Genomic DNA, 20,738 nt, shown 5'->3' on the forward strand with positions numbered 1-20,738 from the left:
ATTATTCCTTGACTTCTAAAGACTTGTCTGAAGGCAAGGAAGCACAACAATGTTAGTCTTTTCTCCAGTTCTGCTACTTTTAATATTATATTAAACAAGAACTGTATTGAAGTTTTTAGAAGTTAATTTTCAGATTTTTATTTAACATATAATTTTATGAAATGTTAAGATGTATTTTAATATTGTCTAAAATAAATAGCTGGTTAGACAAGTTATTTCAACCATATCTCAGATACTTTTCCAAAGCCTTTTTTTTTAATTATTTTTAAGCATCTGCGTATTTATGACTTTAAAGTCAAGCCTGACTGAGATTTCAGCCCTAAGTAGCTACAATTCCTTAAACATAAAATCATTGTTTGCCAAATGATTTTAGCTGATTTGATACATCAAAAAGCTTCAGACAATTCTGAAAAAAAACTTTTAGTCATACACTCTTAGCCATATGATTTAATTTTAGATAGTCCTGTGAGAAGCAGGGAGTTGGACTCAACGATCCTTATCGGACCCTTCCAACTTGAGATATATTCCATGATATGAGAAACACAATAGTATGTCGAGCAATTTTTTCTTGCTTCTGGCCTTGTATAGCTAAGCACTCATGTCTGAGAGTCTTCACATGGAACTATTTGCACAAATAAGGACTGCAATTAGTCTTACATAACCAAGATCTTTGGCTATTATTCTTATTCCTAAGAAATTATAATACAATCTGTTAAATGAAAGAATGGGGGTGAGAAGAAAGTACTTCCTTCAACAACAAAATCAAGACTCTACCAGTAACCTTGGGACATTTCCAAGATGGCAAAGCATTCATTTTACACCTCAGACTTCCAGCACTTTGTTAGACAGATGTTAATGAAACCTTCTGAGCCCATATGGTTCTTTGAAAGGTGATCTGTAAGGTGTAAACATAAATGCACCCTTTGCTAAATTACTGACCTATGTTTTCAACACACCAAGGAAGGTAAAGTAGGCTTTACACCTTCAAAAAATCATTTGAGACTCCTCTCATTTTGCATTTTCTGCAGATCATGACACAGCAAGAAGCAAGGAAGCCGAATAATGGTCACTATGTGGGTTTGGAGCCTGTTCTAAAATATAGTCTACAGTACTGCAAATCCTTCTACACACAAAAAAAATTATAAAAAAATCTTACTGAATTTAAAATAAAAAGCACCCCTTCAGATTGCTAGAGATATGGGTGATGAGGGACAGATGGGAGGGAGTGGGTGAGATCAAAGCAAAGGTCTCAGTTCACACACCAGAAATCACTTCTTCGTACAGTCAGCTAACACTGATTTCAAGTATTCTCAATTCCTACAAAATGTAATTCTACTACATGACAAAAGGGCTGACCCAATCTCTGAAGAATGGCAGAAGTTTGAAAGAGATACAACAGAAGACTGGCAAGTCTCTCACAAAGCAATATCTTTTCACAGAAGCACTTGCAATCAAGCATTTTTAGGTATTTTAAAAATAATAATGGAATATATAAAAAAGAGCCATTAAAGTGAATTTAAGCCATCTATTCAACAACAGGATTAAAATCTGTGAAAATTAAGATCAACAGTTCAGATTTTAACCTGTGTAGAGACTGCAGTTCTTGCATGTATGATTAACTGTCCTTTCTATGCAAAGTCTCTAGGGAAGAGACTGGTAAATAATTTGCTAAAAATCCAAACCCAACTTCTGTTACTGAAAGAAAGAGGACACAAAGCAAATCCACCCTGAGCTGTGAAAAAAAAACTCGGAAAAAAACGAAGCTTTAAAAACATTCCATAGCTACGGAACAACTTTTTATTAATTTCATAAAACTATAAGCAGGTAGAACACCACCACTAAGTGTTATGGTAACAAGGTTATCTTTCAATCTTCTGAATATTTCTTCCACCTACACAAAAAAAATAATCCCTACAAAACTATCTAAAATATATTTTAGATATTAGAATTCATATTTATAAATATGAATATTTATTTATAAAAAATCATATTTAGAATTATGAAAAATAATGCATGAGCAAGAAAATGTTGAGAGAACATTTGGAAATAGTAGCGTTTCTGAGTTGGATCTGCACGAGGATTTAGGTGTCCTCATGGTCCTAGAATTTCCAGTCATAAAACACAAAAGCATGTGTGTATGTGTGTGGGCGTGCCTAAAATCAGAATTGCAATATTCAAAACACTGCCCAGGGATCTGGCTGATCCAACCAATATGAAGGCTTAAAATGCTCCTATCTTCTGGGTTCAGTAATCAATATCTATTTAGGATTGACATTCTCATGCATTACTCACTTGTTTTCTTTTTAAAAAGAGTAGCTTTGGGGTTTCGTTGTGTTTTGTTTAACAGTTACCCAATTGTCTTCCTTGGAAGTGTAGCAGAGACCCAGGTTCCAAACCTCTTCTTCATCCCCAGACTTCTCTCTTCAGGTAAATTCAGCTAGTCAGTAGGCTATGTTCACTCTACTAAGGGTTATGCTCCAACCTCTCTTAGTGAAACTATCCTACTCAACAGAAAAAGGATTAGAGTTTTTATTAGACCACAGAAGGGGAGAACAAATTTGTCACCTATTGTTTTACTTCACCACCTGCCAAAATGAAATCTTGAATCCCTGGTGATATCTATGTATTTAAAAAAAAAAAACAACCCAACATACAAATATTTACAAATACATAAATTCTGAAAAAAACCCTTTTTTAAGTGTTGAATTCTTTTTTTGTAAAACTTGGTCTTGGCGTAAGGGTCCCAATTTAGAAGTTCCCAATGAAAAAAGCCAACATCTAAACAAGTATATTTACATCTTTTTTTATCATAAATTAGCTTGGTGAGGTTCTAACAGCAGCATTTTTCTCTGTAGAGAATGCATATGAGTGGCTGAGGGAACTGGGGTTGTTTAGCCTGGAGAGAGGGAGGTTCAGGGGAGACCTTACTGCTCTCTACAGCTACCTGAACGGAGGCTGGAGGCAGGTGGGTGTTGGTCTCTTTTCCAAAGTAACAAGTGATAGGATGAGAGGCAACAGCCTCAGGTTTGCACCAGGGGAGGTTTAGGTTGGATATCAGGAAAACTTCCTAACCAAAAAGGTTGTCAAGCACTGGAACAGGCTGCCAAGGGCAGGGGCTGAGTCACCGTCCCTGGAAGTATTTAAAAGACCTGTAGATGTGGCACTTAGGGACATGCTTTAATGGTGGACTTGGAAGTACTCAGTTAATGATTAGATGCAATGACCTTAAGGGTCTTTTCCAACCTAAATGATTGTATGATTCTATATGGTCATCTGCCTCAAACTGAAGTATCAGTAAAAGAGGTTATAGACAAAATTAACAGAGACAAATCACCAGGACCAGAGAGCATTTGAAGAGTTCAAAAGAAACTAGAGAAGAAAATAGCTGTTAACTGTAGTGTTTAAACTGTACCTTGTTTAAAACTAGATGCTTTCATAGGAGAGATTTAAAAGACGGAAAATGGGATCTTATTGGCTATTAACTTCCGATAAAAGTTACATGGGGGGTGAAAATCTGGGTATTACAGACATTCTAAGCTGAACAAATGAGTAGAAGCTATTGTGAAGAACAGAAATGGTGGGGATGCACAGAGCAAGAACCAAGACACTTGTTTTAAAAGGACGAAATGTCAAATCCATGACAGATCTTCGAAGTCATCAGTCAGTGTGTGGACAAAGGACTGCTGGTTGATACAGTATTCTTGAGCTTTCAAAATCTGTTTTGTAAGGACCCCTTACTAAAGGTTACGAAAAGATAGGCGCAGGACTGTTCAGATTGCAAATGGTACAGCTAAAGGAGACAATATTGCAGAAATTTATGAAGTAGTGTGTGCTTCTTTTTGAATGTAAGAACTTGATGGCATCAAATTTAGCAGCAAGTGCCAGATCAGACAAAGAAATCCCAAAAAACCCTCTAAAGATGGTAAATCTTCATATGCAGGTGATTATGCTATAGAATAACTATAAATAGCAAAAGTTATTTATCAAGTATCTTTGTGAGCCCACATAAATGAAACTGAAATTACTCATCAATAGCTACTGTCTACAGAACACCACATTGTCTTATATAGCTTCTGAAAAGAAAACTCACAGGGGGCTGAGAAAGCCCGCAGAAAGTATTGTCACTCACTTGATGCCTTCTTATAGTCTTCTCTGGGCACCTGCCCTTGAAAACAACACAATAGATTGGATGGTGGTTTAGATCTGCTTCATGCTGAACAGAGAAGATTTGTGGCAGGACTGAATTCACTCAAGTTTGCAACTCCAACTGTAGTACCCTAATCAGCTGACCCTTCCTCACAACCTGTTTATTCTTTATTTACTATTTATATATTCACAACAGCAAAAATTCACTCTGGAAAGTAAAAATAACCAAGAAAGAATGGCATTTCCCCCTTCTGCTTAACGCTTTAACCTAGAAAAATAAATACGTCAACATTACAATATGACATTTTTCAATAACTGGTTTAACAGTAACATCAAATAGTAGCCTCACATTTTTAAAACTTAAGATATTCAGCAATTCATCAGCAACATGAAAGAGAACACAAAATTGAAGGTTTAAGGTTAATAGCTAATTTCTTTACTAAAGGGGGATTTTTATAAAATGTACCACTAAGGAGTTGTGTTTCACATTAAAAACGGTGATTAGCATTACAGTCAGCACATGACTAGACTATAAGAACTCACTTGCAATAATGAACTCCAACCAACGCCTTTGATATGAACTACAATGATGCACAACTTGACAACAGTGTTATTAGCTGACACAGAACTTAACATTTCAAGAGTCTGTTTCTGGGTAAGTCTTCCTGCCTGGTGTTATTCAGTAAAGCAGCATATATGCAAATATCATACAACAGCAAAAATCACATTAATTCTTTGCTGGTTTATATTAGCATTCCTTCTCTAACAAGAAAGTCAGCATTCTTACAACTCAGTTTTCATAGATGGGAAACCAGCGTAATCAGAATCCAGTTCAAAATCTACATAAATATTCCCCAAAGTTCTAATAAAACTGTACCATCCTCTGACAATCTCTCAATCCAGCTGCACTGAGATTTTCTTACTAATATTACACACCTCTAACATGTAACTCTACTGTTCAGTTCAGCTGACTAGGCCCTATAAGCTTACCTGCTGTCAGAGCTACTCCATATTATTTTATTCATATTCATTACAGAAAGTAAGTAAACACATAAAAACAGAGAAGTAATTTAGAAGCAAATAGATTAACTTTTTAAAGCGAACATTTCTACCTTAAACTAGGAAATTAAAATGATTGAGAAGAACAAAGTGTTTTTAAAGCAATTAATAGACGCCCACATTAACAAATTCACCAAGAAAGTACTGAAGTGCTAGCCCTATAGTATAAAGAAAAAGAAACTACAGCAGGTTCAAAGATAATCTGGGCACAATACCAACAAGTACTTGTGAACCAAATCACAATTCTAACACCACAAACCAATTAAAAGAGTTGGAGTTTGAGGTTTTTTACTGTTTGTTTTTTGAAATTGAGAGTATGGATATTACATACACCATTTCAGAACATACAGAAATATCAACAAATGCTAATGTAGAACATCATGATGAATGAAAAGAGGATCAATTCATTACTAACACTGACTCTAAAATGTGCTTTTAGTGGCCTTTAATAGAAAATGCATGGGTATGAACAGTACCATAAATGAAGTTTGAAAATTGCACGATTCTTACATGATTCCAAAGACACTGTGATAAAGAGTTACTTTAGACAAGACAGTCTGCTGTGGTGTACATGGTTGATATAGCTATCACCTCACAGATACTAGATACGTGGCACTTAGAAGCAGCAGATGGTTTTGTTGCTCTTCAGCACCTTCCTGTTTTGTTTTCTGCTGCTTTTCCCCCTTTTCTACAACAGTGCCTAATGTCTGTCTGGGAAACTTAACAGTACAGACTGGAGGTGGGGAAGTTTCCTTAATTTGCTCCCCTGTCCTTCAATCCACCGTAAATCTAAGATGGGTCACGCCATTAGTTTTTAGATTATTTTTTCTCCCTCAGGAAATGACCTTAATGACAAAATACAGGAATGTGTCCCATTCTCATGATTATTATCTGATGCAGTATCTGACACTCCCCTCACCTCCACTCTATTTCCTTTACTGTCTCGTTTCCTTGCAACCAAAAATGGATATTTTAACAACCCATAAAAATCAGAATCCATAGTTTCCAGTATTTAGCTTTCAGATACATTAATGTCATCAAATGCTGTAAGTTTCTGACTAAAGGTAAGCCAAGTAGCTGCACAAAAGAGCCCACAGCAAAATACATAGCTGCATTTCATAACCTTATTTGTAAGACCAAGAGACAAGAATCATGATCCAATATGTTTCCTGCAGTAGCACAGTACAAAATATCTTCCCATAGACAAAACATTTCAGATGAGCTGATCAGTATACCATATTAATAGAAACTACGAAATTCACTTCAACTACTCCTTGTTACTAGAAAATCTATGAATCTGATCATTACAGATCACAACAGTGTACAAGACTCAAAGCAGGAACCAAAAAAGCCCCAACCCTTAACGAACAGATTATGTCTGACTTCTGACTCATACATACAGCCTATACATTAAGCTGGTCAACACACAAAGGACAAGGTATCTTATAATACTGCTCTTTTTGAATACAGACTTTGCATAGTTAAATCAGATCTCGCCCTGCTGCAGTCATTTGCTCCCACTATGACAAGTTCAGTTCCTCCAACAACTTCTTACGTAAGTAAAATCCAACAAGAGTAAATCCAACAAGGGGAAAAAAAACCCTAATGCAAAATGCAGTAGTCCAGAGATTAATCATGAACTGAAGCTACCTGTTTCCTTAATATCATTGATTTCTTTTAAAAATCAGACTCAAAATAGCTAAAGATGAACTCTGCTATTCATTTTCACACTGGTTTTAATGTCCACAATTTTTCTTATCAGAGGACATTAAAAATTCTTGAGGAAAACAAGGCAATACGTACTTAGGAGAGCCACAACACAATATTATTAACACTTTTAACAGCAGACTATTAGCTTTGAGCCCCGTGTAAAATAGGCAACTGATGGACAAATTATGTTCAAAGCTCATTCTTCCGGTATCTAATTTTGTAATAAACAAACTCTAAGTGAAGTTGTATCAGACAGCAATTGTTGCATGATGTAACAACAGGTATGTAAAGGAAACACATGACTCATTTATGCTCTAACCATTAAGCTGAAAACAAACAAGAAAACACTCATTCTTCTCTAAAACTGGATTTTCTTCCTGTGGATGCTCATACAATCAGGTGTCCAAATATTTAATGTGCTCATAGAAACACATTAAAGTAGGGGGATTTTTACAGTTACCATCTTATACATGCTGGAACTAACAACATTTGTGAAAGATGTAATTCTGTAGCACATTAATGGGACATCACTAGAATTCTCCACTGCTGAATTGAAAAGCAATAGAGCAGAAGAGTTTCTATAATACAGAATGCTCAAAATTACCCCAATAGTGGAGCAATGGCAAAGATTATATTTTTTTCTGTATTCTTACAAAATATTAATTATTAAAGGCATTCAAAGTAGATATATATTAGCAGTATTTTACCACAAATTTTTGATTTTAAGTTTTAAAAGGCATTTAAAATATTTTAATATCTGTTCGTCTGCCATGTAGATCAAACTACCTGTAATAGAAAATAGGTGTCCAAAAAAAAAAAAAAAGTAAAAAGGAGATCGCATGTTTCTCCTCCAGCACAACAAGAAGTTAGCTGATTTACAGTATCAGCTATGAAAAAGAAGAAACAAAAGATTGGAATGCATCTGTCTCCTTTCAAGTGCTAAAATAAGAACTGCTCAAATGCTGATGCCTCTATCAGTAAGCACACAGGAAAAGACTGAGGGAATGGGAAGAAGAAGAAAGGTAAGTGTGAGATACAAGAAAAATGGTGGGATTAAAGAAAAGAAAGCAAGAAAGAGAAAATGTGTTAGGTGAACATGTCTGAGAACAAGCTATCATATGGAACAAACTATATAAAACACAGTAGCCCTCATTCTCCTCCCAATTCACAATTCCAAATAACGTTAAGTATTTTTGAAAGAGGTGGAGACAATAAGGTAAAATGCTAATTTAAGATTTTGCCATTTTACAAACTCTTTGCTACCATCATTTGTATTCCTTTAAAGTAAAACACAGCAGAAAGCATCCATCCTTAAACCCAGGATAAAATGTAAGCACCGAGAAGCCACGGAGACTCAATTAAAAGTGACTCACATCACTGTCATCAGTACTATAATATAGTAGAGTTTTTCCACAAAGAACAATTTAATCCCAAAGGATCTGTGTCCAATGTTACTCATTTACTTCCAATCACAACAATCAAACACTTTCCATAAGCCTAATGAAAGGGGCAAGGGACAGCATATGCCTTAAGTAATTCTGAGTTCCACACATACTGATGAATTAGCCATCAAACCAAAACAGAATCAATTGTGGTTGTTCCCTATAGCATGTACCTTGTTCCCATTTTGTTCACTAGCAAATATGAATATATTATTCTGTCACACTTTCGATGCATTGGCTACTTCCAGCTAGAGTTATTGGGAAATCAAAGAATCAGGAAGACAGACCAAAAGAATCGGATAAATTTTGCTCCTTCAGAAATCTAGCCGAACAAATTATTAGTGAAAGTAAAAGAAGAGGGCCAGTAAGACACATAAGAAACAGAATAATTAGGGATGTGTTAGTATCTGGAATCTAGTAACCAGTTCTTAAATAACAGGACACACTGGTACTTAAAATTATTAAGAGTTCATTGATATCCACAGCTGCTCTTAAATAATATTAAAAATTGCTGTCTGCTGCAAGACCATGAGGATGAGTGTGCATTCACAATCTGCCTACATTGAGCAAAATGGCAAATATGCATGATTCCTCAAATAAAGAGAATTCATTAGGCAGAGGAAAAGTGCTGCTATAATACCCAGCATTCTAGTTACAGAAATATTTTTTGTAATTTTTACTAGAGTAAGTATCTGTAAGTTAATTCTAAAAATAGAAAGCTGCATTATTTGTATAATACATAAAATCCTGCAATAGCATAAACAGCTTCTATATCATAAAAATATAATTAAGTACATTTACTGTATTCAAACTCTTTAAAATATCAAGCCATTCTATTTCCTAGTTAATTTTTAGCCTACTTAGTATATTAAAGCACTGTTCACAGTAGCATCATAAAAGATTAAAAGAGGATATTTTCATCTCCTGTAATAAAAACAGTGGGAAAACAAATTTCCTGTTTTTTTTTAATCTTGTGCTTATGTCAAAGTAGGACAGTATGGTATGCAGTGACTTCCTAACAGTAACATTATCAGACACCATGAACAGACAATGGCGAGTGCAAGAATAACCTAGTTTTCTGGGCAGATTTGGGAAGAGAAATAGCTGTGTGCATGCACGCATATGCCAGAGATATTAATCCTTACTACTATTAACAAATGCTGTTTAAATTCTATGCCACTTTTTTTTGTTTGTTTTTGGGGTTTTTTTCTAAGTCCATAACTGCCTAAACTTTGGAACAAAGAGACATTAAGATATTTCTAAACCTACTGAATGTACTTACACCAAACATTAAAATCCATATTTAGGAACTTTAAAGGGTAGCTATACTTGCAGGAAATCTGAACAGCTTTAAAGAGAATTGATTGGTCTAAACCTTTCACAAACACACCACCTTTGTCCTAATACAAATATGCTTAGCCAGACAACAGTTTTAGTATTAATTTTTTTTTTAAAGTTTGAATGATAATTCTAATGTTTAAATTCTTACAGTTTTGTCTTTAGTGTTTCATTGGCTAAATCCAGATTAAAATAACCAGGATCATATGAAATTGGCACAAAAAACGTAAGATTGTGTTCTACAGCAAATACTCTCCAAGGATTTTCTAAAGCTCCTAAGTGCTAGTCTAAGTAGTGTGCCAGTGAGATCTAAGTTATTGTTAATTCCTAATTAAAAAAAAATAATAAAAGAATTGCAACAGAAAGAGCTCAGAACAACAGGGAATGTGTAGTTGTATCACCTTACGGAAGCAGGGCTGTGTTCAGTCAGAGCCACCAACAGTTTCAGAGCATACATTGGTACTGGGTCTGGAGCCATCAGAATGTGCTTGTACCTGAAAGGGAAGGGGCAAAAGGAACAGGTCAACAGTGAAAAAAAAATGTCAAGAGATGCATGTTAAAAAGTTTATATTAAAAATATATAATTTCCCATTTCCAAACTTTACAATAACCACAATGGAAATACAATGCTGTTTGGAACTGTACAAACCAATAAACAAGACTCACTTAGAAACTTTAAAACCAGCATCAGATTAACTTTAAAAGCAGCATTAATCAAAGACGACATCATGTTTTAGAGAGAGATACACAATTATAAAATATGTAAAATTTATAAAACACATATAATTTATATTTATAAATGTGTATTTAAATAATATTTATTTATAAAAAATATTTATAAAACATGCATTTTTACTATATGCATATGATTTATTTATTAATGCATATTATATATTTTCATATATTTAAACAGCTAAACTTCAAGCCACAAGTAAAAACTGAGCCTCAAAACATTAGGCATAAGATTTATTCAGTGCTCCAGAAGACCATCAACCAACTTGTACATGATTAAGCTCTGTATTTTGTTTACATCATGTTTTTTCTCAAAATGAAATATTTACTTACAGAACACTCGCATTGAGCTGTATGTTTTATTTCAAATTTTAAAAAAATACTGTAACTACAGAATACTTCCATTCTCTGAGTTATATGGAACAGAACAATACAAAAATACTCCAAAAGTATGTTTATTGAGAACTATAGCACTGAAGATAAAACTATATGAAAAATATCTATGAAACATTTCCAAATATCACTTCATGGAAATACTGGTAAAGCAGAACAGGCTGCTGAAAAACAAAACAGACCTTGCTCTTGCTGCTAACATTTCAGTAATACCCACCCTACAAACAGGGCTATTTTTGTTTTCTTTAAATCAAAATCTATCTGGACAGCAACAAGATACAATATTGGAAGAAAGAAAGATGTAGGCATAAAAAACACCATGGACTCAGCCATGTCAAAGCACCGTCTTTGATTACAAATAGTACTACATTAAACATGGAAGTAATAGAATTGGAAGCATAAATCTCTTCATCTGTAGGAGAAAAAACATGGAGAAAAATGAAAGGATGGAATTTGTAGGAACATGTAGGTAGGTTATCACGTTTTGTGCAACAAAACACTTCCTGTATGTTTTTCTTTTTGTGTTCCAGTGCGGGGAGGGAGTGGAATCAAGCAAATCACCAAGAATTTTACGTCACATCTCGAGATCCCTGGTGCTGCCTGAACTGAGGAATTTGGATCAGTTCCCACCACCTGGGTGTTCAGCACGTACCCTGCTGTGTGCCAGCTCTTCACCAGAATGAAGATCCCCTCTCCCCAAGCATCACATCTCCACCCATCTAATTTACACAGGAAGGAAATCTAGAACAAGATGTGGTGCTTTCTGGTCAAGTCTCCAATCTGGACAACTGTAAGACAGGCATTATTAGCTGTGCAGTCTTGACGTAGCCTGTGGGAGCTCCTCCACAGAGGCTAACATCCCACACAAGCACACAGCCTGTGGGCAATGTGTCATGGATATTACATATTAGCTCGAACGTGCTGCCCTAGACTTGCAAACCACACTGGAGAATCCACACAATAAACCAATTAGAAGTCAGTGTTGGCTTCATGTCTTCAGTGAATAAAATCACTCCTTTACAAATAACAGATTCCAGTTCAGTTTGTGAAAAATCAGCTGTTTCTCACTGGTGATTTAAGTCCCTTTCTTCAAAAAAGAAAAGACTCTAATACATGAGTAGACACTGATTGCGGAAGCCTTACAGGTGAGCAATACATATTCCTGCCAAATTTAATGGAACTATTTGTTTTGGTTTTTTTTTTTTTTCTTTCAGAATCCATGACTAAATCCTTTAAGGCAAGCAAAGATGCTATTAGGCGACTCAGGTGCCAGAAGTCATCTGCTCAGTGCCTAAAACACGGATTTAAGTCTCAAAAATGGTTATTCCTAATAGTAATAACGAAGGAATCAGCCATGCCAGCTTAAAAATTTGACGCTTGGCAATATACTTATTTTATTATAAACACATAGATACCTTCCCTAAATGGGGTCCACTTCAAACAATTTTAAGCTGCCTGTGTATTACATCTGAGAGAGACTTACTACTGTGCACACTTAGCATCCTAATTCCTCAAGGTTCAATAAAAAAAGTCTCACTTAATTTCCTTTTACTTGAAACTATTCCCCCCTCCCCTAAGATAGCATCAGTAAAGAATATTTCTAAGGGAAGGTGCAGTGATCCATCAAACCATGTGAGAAAATTCAGATTACTAGAGTCAATATCTTAGTAATTAATATAAACACATTGCCTGAACAAAGGCCATTAGAAGCTATGAATATATGAATCTTCTCTGAAGGGAAAATATTCCACGCTTGAAATACTTTGTTAAATGAACGAGTTCATCCAATGATTTCCCTGCCACTCCAGAACACAAACCAATTTAGTAACAAGTTTTAGAGAGCATTTTATAAGGGTTCTGTAAACTCTAGGTACTACACTGCAAGGAGTTATTCTGTCAATCTTTTCTATAAGCAACTGTGACAAGAGGACCTAAAGATTTGTGGTTATGGATTCTCTTTAAGCTCTTAAAAAAGACTGAATATTTTATCTACTAATTATCTCAAATATCCTGGACTTGCAGAATTGACTCAGCATTCTACTAAGAACAAGCTACATAATCTTTCAAATGAAATAAAACTTTATTTACACATTCTTCTACTTTTGCTGGTTCTGGCTCAAATATCAAATTTATATATAACTAGGAATATTAAGAATTAAATAAAGAAGAGCTTATGTTTCAATTTTTGATAAAAATCTCTGGATAGGTAACAGAAAGCATTTACCTGATATTCATTTTCTATAGGTGAAACTTTCATTTTGGTTATGAAATGCTCAGGAAAATAACCTTTCAGTGAATTGAATAAAATTGTGTTGTGAAATTTCAGTTCAATCAAAATCCTATGAGGATGTTAACTTTCTGATCTACAAATGCAAAAATATTTAATGGACTTACCATTTTATTGATGATACCAAAGACAAGAAAAAAGTAGTAACCACAGCATTCCTGCATTTATCTCAAAATGAAGGCAATTAAGACCATTTCTATTTCATGCACAATGACCAAAATTCTATTTGCTGGGCCAGTTTTCCATTTAAACAAATTAACTTGTGGATGATAGTTATAGGAACAAAATATATACACAAATGAGTTCATTATAACCTTTGCTAAAAAGAACATCACATATCAAACCCAATATTGCTCCCTTCCATACTCAACAGCTCTCAGTTCTTAAAAAGTAGAATCAAAAGGGATTGAAATACCTACTTCCCCACACAGACTGCCCAGGAACAAACAGCCCTTGCATGCCTCCCTCTTTTGACTGTCCTCCAGCTGAGTCACTCTGTCCCATCCTCTGTCCAGCGACAGAAAGAATATCAGCAAACACCTCTCCAGCCTCCAAATAAAAAGCTAGTTGTCTCTTCACTTTCTATCTCACAGTCACTCTTACTTTTTGGGATAGAGCTTTACACTATCTTTAGAAGTAGGTTACACTGCATCTCAGACCTCCCTTTTCTTTTTCAATTTAGGCCAGACCCCTTTGCATTCAGATAAAGCTTCTTTTGAGAACTGTAGAGAGTATATGAAGATTCATTCCTACCTCCCATCAATATTTTTTTATCCATACCTAGAAAATTCCTGAACAAAACTTACCTTTTGTGTCTTTTTTGACATTTAAAGCAGTTACTTCGGTCTTTTCTTAGTTTCTTTTTGAGTTTTCTCCAAATTTTGGAGTTTTGAGGCTTTCCAGTCGAAACTGATTCAGAGTTCCCTTTTCTGCAGAAAATTCTCAAATTCTCCTCTGCATTTTGTTCCCTCTGTGCCTTACTGTATTGATTACCTGCCCCCTTGTCCTGGTTTCAGCTGGGATAAAGTTAATTTTCTTCTTGGAGACTAGTGCAGTGCTGTGCGTTGGATTTAGTATGGGAACAGCGTTGATAACACACTGATGGTTTTGGTCATTGCTGGGTAGTGTTTGTATTGGGAGGGGACACAGCCAGCTCAGCTGGCCTGAATTAGCTAACAAGGTATTCTGTACCACAGGCTATCATGCTTGGTATATAACCGGGGGGAGGGGTGGTTGGCCAGGGCTGCCAGTCATTGCTTGGGGACTGGCTAGGCATCAGCCAGCAGGTGGTGAGAAGTCATATTGTTCATCACTGGTTTTCTTTTCTCCCTTCCTTTTGGATTTCATTCCTCTTTCCTTCTCCTTCCTTTTCATTATAACTGTTACTGTTATCTTTACTATTGTTCTTTTGGTTTTATTTTATTTCAGTTATTAAACTATTCTTATCTCTACCCTTTAGTTCTACATCCCTTTCTGTTTCTCCTCCCCACCCCTCTGGGGGAGGGGTGAGTGAGCGAGCACCTGCATGGCACTTAACTACCAGCTGGGGTTAAAACACCACATCAACACAGGTGAACATATTTACTAGAGGTTGGCTCAACACACAGGTTCAAGTAATGTATTAAATATGCAGACACTAGTTAACGCCTTCTGAATCACTAGAAGATTTACATACTGTTTTACTATGCTCCTAAACTAGAGCAAAATTTGTTTATACCAAGTTCCAATATATTCCAAATATCAGAAACTTCACATTTATTTTCTTGAGATAATCTCAAACTGTTTTCTGAATACAAGTATCACCATCTCTACCGGTGAGATAATGGAACTGTTTCAGGAAGTACTTCATGCCTGGAACCAAGATTCTGAGCTACTGCAAGACCCTTTTTCATACATCTACAATGCAATGCGTGCCAAGATAGCCCAAGTGTAGTCCCCAGAGTAGGATCATATTTAGTCTCAGACCGAAAATCCCTGCCACATAATTGAGATAATTAGCTTGAAGACAGGAGTATACTGGCTGTTTTCCTTCCAGTTTGTAATTAGCATGACACTCCCCCTACACCCTCCATTTCAATGAGAAACATGTTATAAGGTGGGCATTTCTGTGCAGAGCAAGTTTCAGAGCAAGGACAGACTTTGGTATCACTTGACTCCAGGTCTCCACTCCAATCTGAAGAAAATAATCTGACAGCTTTTAGTAATGCATATACTCTATTTTAAAAATAGTATTTCCATTTTAATTCATATTTATATATTCTGTATTTCCTAGAGAAAAAAGCATTGTGAAGATAGATGCGAAAATAAGCTTCTCCATAGAGCTTTTAAGATTTCCTTCCCATTCTCTCTCACAGAGAAATGATTACCTGTCTGGCATGGATAGAACTTTGGTCCTCAAACTGTAACACTAGTCAACTAGCAAGAGACAGTCTCATTTTGGAGGAAAGCACTGTGTTTCTGATCATAAACCAGCATCCATTCCTCTACCCTTCTGTCACTTACTTAACGTAGGGGTGGGGAACAATTCTCTCACTTAGAGCAGCTAAGTATTTACAATTATTAACTTTTGAGTACCACACATTAAAATACACTGTAACATTATTAGAATAATGTGAAAGAAAAATGATGACTCATCATTACTATCCTCATCTTGTGTTCATGCTTTTCATCCCTCTACTTGCAGAAAGCCGCCTTTACGCTCACGTGCAAGTCAGTTTGAAATGATAAGGCCTTATTTGACCATAAACTATATAAATTAATTTCTAGCCCACATCTGGCCCACAGGCTGTAGATTCATCTACTTTGCTGTAGGACAGCAATTTAGAGGCAATAGCCCCTGGGTGGGTCATGGAGGACTAACCCATCCTGCACTATTCGCTTTCAGAAAGTTACATGCCTTTCCATGTGATTTCAGAACATCTTACATGAGGGCACAATATCCGAATTAGACAAAAAGATGTTGCTGTTAGAATTTTCTGACTTTATTAACAGAACAAAGAGGAGTATTTAAAACAAAGCCCAAAAGCTAGGGAAAATTTGTTTCACGTCAAGAACAGCCAGAGACACAGTATCAGAAACGACTGTCACACAGAAGTTGTGTTTGTGTTGTATATGACAACATACTAAAACCTAGGACAGAGATGCTGGGCAGAGAACTCTAGCAGCAGTTAATTGTTATTCCTCTCTTTGTTTTACCATTTAAACATAAAAAGGGTAGTTAAAACCAATACATTGTCAAAATGGATCGAGTATCAAGTTATTCCCCATTACACAAGCAATATTATACTTACTGAGGCAGCAATGAATCTCTAATGAGACACAGAAGCTTGCTGTTCGAGTTGAGGCTCTCCCCTTTCTCCTCAGCCATGACCTCATGACTTAAAAGCAGTGATGTGGTTTCTGAGAGCAACCGCAAGCTGAAGAGTCTCCATTCCACTTGAAAATAAAGGTGCCAAGAATGTGACCACACTGAAGTCTAATTAAAACAAAATGCTGAATTCATGGAAACTGCAGCTGATGTGCCCATATACTTACCATTTTGACTGTGGACCAAAGAAACTAGTGGTGGGAGGATACAGTCTTCAACCTAAAACAGAGAATTAGAAAGATCTGGATTAGATTATTCACAGGGGAAAAAATAGAACAGAGATACACTATCGTCTATGCTTATTCCACTGCCAGTGCCCTTAATCAAAAAGATGAATAATCATGGAAATTCATCCGTAATCACACTTACAAAGCCACCAAGTTCACTTTTCTCTGGTAAGCTGTCATAAAGTTACAGATAGTACTGTACTTTTATATAGAAAACAGTAACTCTGGTATAATTCATTGAGAGTGAATTTTAATTTAAAATACAGAATTAAATGCAGATATATGATATTAAGAAAAAAGTATTATAATATCTATTAATCCTGAAGTATTAGAATATCTATTAATCCTGATGCTTTAATCTATAAACTACTCATCAAACAGGTCAGAAGAAATATCCTTCTAAAACAAACCTGCATAGAACTAAAATACATCAGGAAAGATGTAGTACCTCTAATGAAACATCCTTAAGCTTAGTAGAAAGTCTGGATAACATTTTAACTTCTTCCATTCTGGTAATACACAGTCTTCCATTGAAATCTAAATATACAGACTTAATATTTGAAATATATAAAAAAAAAATAATCCAGTCAACTCCTTATTGTCCATGAGTCCATGTTACAGGACTGGTCAGCTTAGTTCCATCTGAAATCAACTTATAGCAAACTAGGCTATAACTCAGTTTTATATATCTACTATATATACACAAAAACAATGTATTATTAGTATTCACTGTAAGATAATGAATTGCTAAGCCTTAAGTCATTGGTAAAATAGAATTCATTTATTTTTGCATCATGGATACAAGCTTGTCCTTGGATTTATTTATACAAATAAAATTACTGTGTAAATTGTCACTCCACTGTGGGCAGGATTTGGCATAACAAGACTGTGTTATAATCCTCCATGTGTTTTCTTTTAGTGATTAATACTAGAAGATAGAATTTCTCTATATTTATGCAGCTAATAATAACACACATCTATAGAAGCTGAAAGTATGTATGAAAAGGGGTCACTAAATGAAGTTAGCCTCTAGCCAGCAATAACTAGAATTAGCAACTACTCCATTGCTAGTTGGTGGTCTCTGTTAATTGAATCCCTGACATTAAGGTATTCATTTAGTCTAGCTTTTTTTACTTCTGAAAAAACTACCAAAAGATGCCATTTTTTACATACTTCCAATAAAAGAAGTAAAGGACTCTGCCTGAGGTATGGAAGTCAAACTACTCTTGCAAGGTCAAATAGCTTTTATGCCTATATAGATAATGATATGACTGATGTAGTGACTTCTGCAACACTTCATAATTTTGAAATATTTCATGGTCTTTTCAGTTCATATGTAATAAGAGAAATAATAAAACTACATTGCATTCCAGTGACTCCATTAGTGCAGGTTTCTAAACTATTCTACAATGGTAATTTATCAGTTATACCATACCTGAGAGGTAGGATAAAAAGCAAAATAACGTATGTACTTAAGATCTTTCAGTCCAAAAAACCAGTTCAGCCTAATAGAGTATTACATGTCACCCAGAAGCAGCACTGACTCAGACTAATACCAGTTAAGATGGCAGTGTACAGCAGTATGATGCAACTTCAATTTCTAAAACTTCAAATCTTCTTTCACTTTCATCTAGTACTAACAGTAGCCTTTCCACACTAGCAAGTGTAGTTGTCAGTCATAAGTCTTTTCTAAGATAAATATGTTACAAAGTGTCATTGTAAAGAAGATTCCTTAGTTCTTAATAAAAGTATTAGCTTTCTCTGACCTTTTTCTAACACAAACATCAATTTTGGCAAATGAACTGTTTAGAATGGAATCCTCCATAGCAGGTGTGTGCCTCGTGTCAGTTCAGTGTGGTGGGGAGATCAACTAAATGAAGCACTAGTTCTATGGAAAATTCGTTATATAAGAGCATATCCGAATGTACGTTCTAAAGGGAGAAGCAAGTATTAAACTGCACATGAACCTTAAATCAGATACCTCCTAACTCTGCAACCCTCATCTTCCATCCATCTCATTTTTACTAAAGTGTACACAAATTTGTAAACAAGATACTGACTACAAAAATAATTACTGAGGTGAAATAAACTGAAGTGTAATAGTACATAAGATATTTTTAATGAATTCACCAGTGAATTGCACAAGTTTCTGTAAGTTACATATAAAGAAGCATGGCATTAGTATTTTGACATTTTCTAGAGGGATTGAACAAGGATTCATTATTTCTTCTTTTAAATGACTGCTGACATATACATGGAATCAAATCTCCATATATGCATGAAGGTAGTCAGATATTTCTCTTGCCTCAATCTTTATCACTAGGATTGATTACAAAAAACCCCCCACTCTTTAAAAACGGAAATACTCTTCTTCAAGTCTAAACAGATTAGATAGTTTGAATATGATCATAGCTATATCTGGGTTTGCACCATCTTCTAAACAGCCTGATACTCAGTTCATGATAAATCCTTAACTGCACAAAGCCACCACTGTATGATTCTGTAATGATGGCATTCAAAGGCTGTGCTGCCACAACTCTGCTGTTATCAGTACCCAAAATAGCAACAAAGTACTGGAAACTTCCATACATGCTACATTCACATCTCCCAGCTATGATACACATGTACATAACCAAACAAAAACATAGCTCAAACCTGGTAATGCTGTTTCTGAAAATAGCAAAGGAGCAGAAAAAGAGTAGAAGAAATATACCAAGCATAAAGCACAACTCTAGTTTCTAGTAAAGTAATTCTTGAGTTAAGAAACTTCCTAAGCTGATGCTGTATCTGTATTTTGGCATTTAGTAACGCTTACTAGCCTTTTCTCCTATATGTTTTTATACATTATAATGTATTTATACATTTAGCATGTGTGATACCTATGACACTGAATTCTACACTTCAATTATGCCTTATGAAAAGACACCTCCTTGTTTCTTTTAAAGCAGCTAACTTGATACCCATCTATTCTTATTTTATGAAAACCAGGAACAATTATTTCCAATTCATCTTTCCCATGCCATTCATAATTCTATACTCTCAACTCTTTTGTTGCCAAAGCAGAAATTCTTACCTACTTAGTCCCTCCTTGCATCATCAAGCTGTACTTTTTCTGGTTAAGCTTCATTCCCTTTGAGAGTGAATGACCACAACTGCATTCCGTATTCAAGGCTTGAGGGCACCATGGATTTACCATGGCACAGTAATGTTTTCTGCTTTTTCGTCTGATCTTTTACCAGTCATTTCTAATAATCTGGTTGTCTTTCTCATTATTGCTGTGTAAAAAACTCATTTTCATAGAAAAACTATGCTAAAAGATCTCCAGAACAGTTACAAGTAGTTTAGAGCCTGACACTGCATATGCATAGCTAGAATGGGTTTCCCCATTTGTGTCACTTGACAATCAGTATTGAATGGCACGTAATTTTATTGTCCTTTCACTCAATATCTTGAAATCTTCTGCAACTCTTCTGTCAGTTTTAATTTTCACTACCATGAATAATTTAGTGTTATCAGTCAGTTCTGAAACCTCCCTATTAATTCCCTTTTCTGGATTAGTTATAAATAGCACATGTTTCAACACAGAACTTCGTACAGCACCATTCTTAATCTATCTATTTTAAAACTGTTCTCTATTCTCTACTTAGTGAATTTTAACTAGTTGGAAGAAGTTGCTCTGTCAGGGGGTAAGAAAGAAGGGCCACAGATGGATTAGAAGAGTCTTTGACACATCACTTTGTCAAAAACTTTTTGGAAATCCATGTATACTATCCAAATCCAGAAAATATCTCTCCATAACATTCACTGAATTCTGCAAGGAAAACTCTACTAGTGAGATACGAGCACGGAGCAAAAAGCTTTTCTACAGTATCTTCTTTCTTACAAAAATTCTATCTTTTGAAAACAAGGCACAATTTTAAAAGAAATTCTTCTGCAAAGTCTGTATGTTAATTTAACCTTCAAAAGAGAGAGACAAGCCACAGTTTCAGAGTGGTTAAGTATTCACCAGCTACTAGGAGGGGCTTGAAAGAGAAAAC

The 20,738-nt window shown here is 35.3% G+C and overlaps 1 protein-coding gene across 3 annotated transcripts in view; it reads right to left on the reverse strand.

Annotated features, from left to right (window-relative positions):
* ULK4 (unc-51 like kinase 4) overlaps positions 1-20,738 on the reverse strand; it is a 249,764-nt gene that overhangs the window by 131,651 nt on the left and 97,375 nt on the right. For all 3 annotated transcript variants that reach the window (XM_037383381.1, XM_037383380.1, XM_037383379.1), the window contains exons 28-30: positions 16,642-16,693; positions 16,398-16,542; positions 10,097-10,189 (exon numbers count right to left, since the gene is read on the reverse strand). In XM_037383381.1, the coding sequence (XP_037239278.1) occupies positions 10,097-10,189; positions 16,398-16,542; positions 16,642-16,693 (290 nt within the window). The remainder of the gene's footprint in view (positions 1-10,096; positions 10,190-16,397; positions 16,543-16,641; positions 16,694-20,738) is intronic.

Source organism: Falco rusticolus, chromosome 4 (assembly GCF_015220075.1).
Source record: "Falco rusticolus isolate bFalRus1 chromosome 4, bFalRus1.pri, whole genome shotgun sequence".
NCBI classification, from domain to species: domain Eukaryota; kingdom Metazoa; phylum Chordata; class Aves; order Falconiformes; family Falconidae; genus Falco; species Falco rusticolus.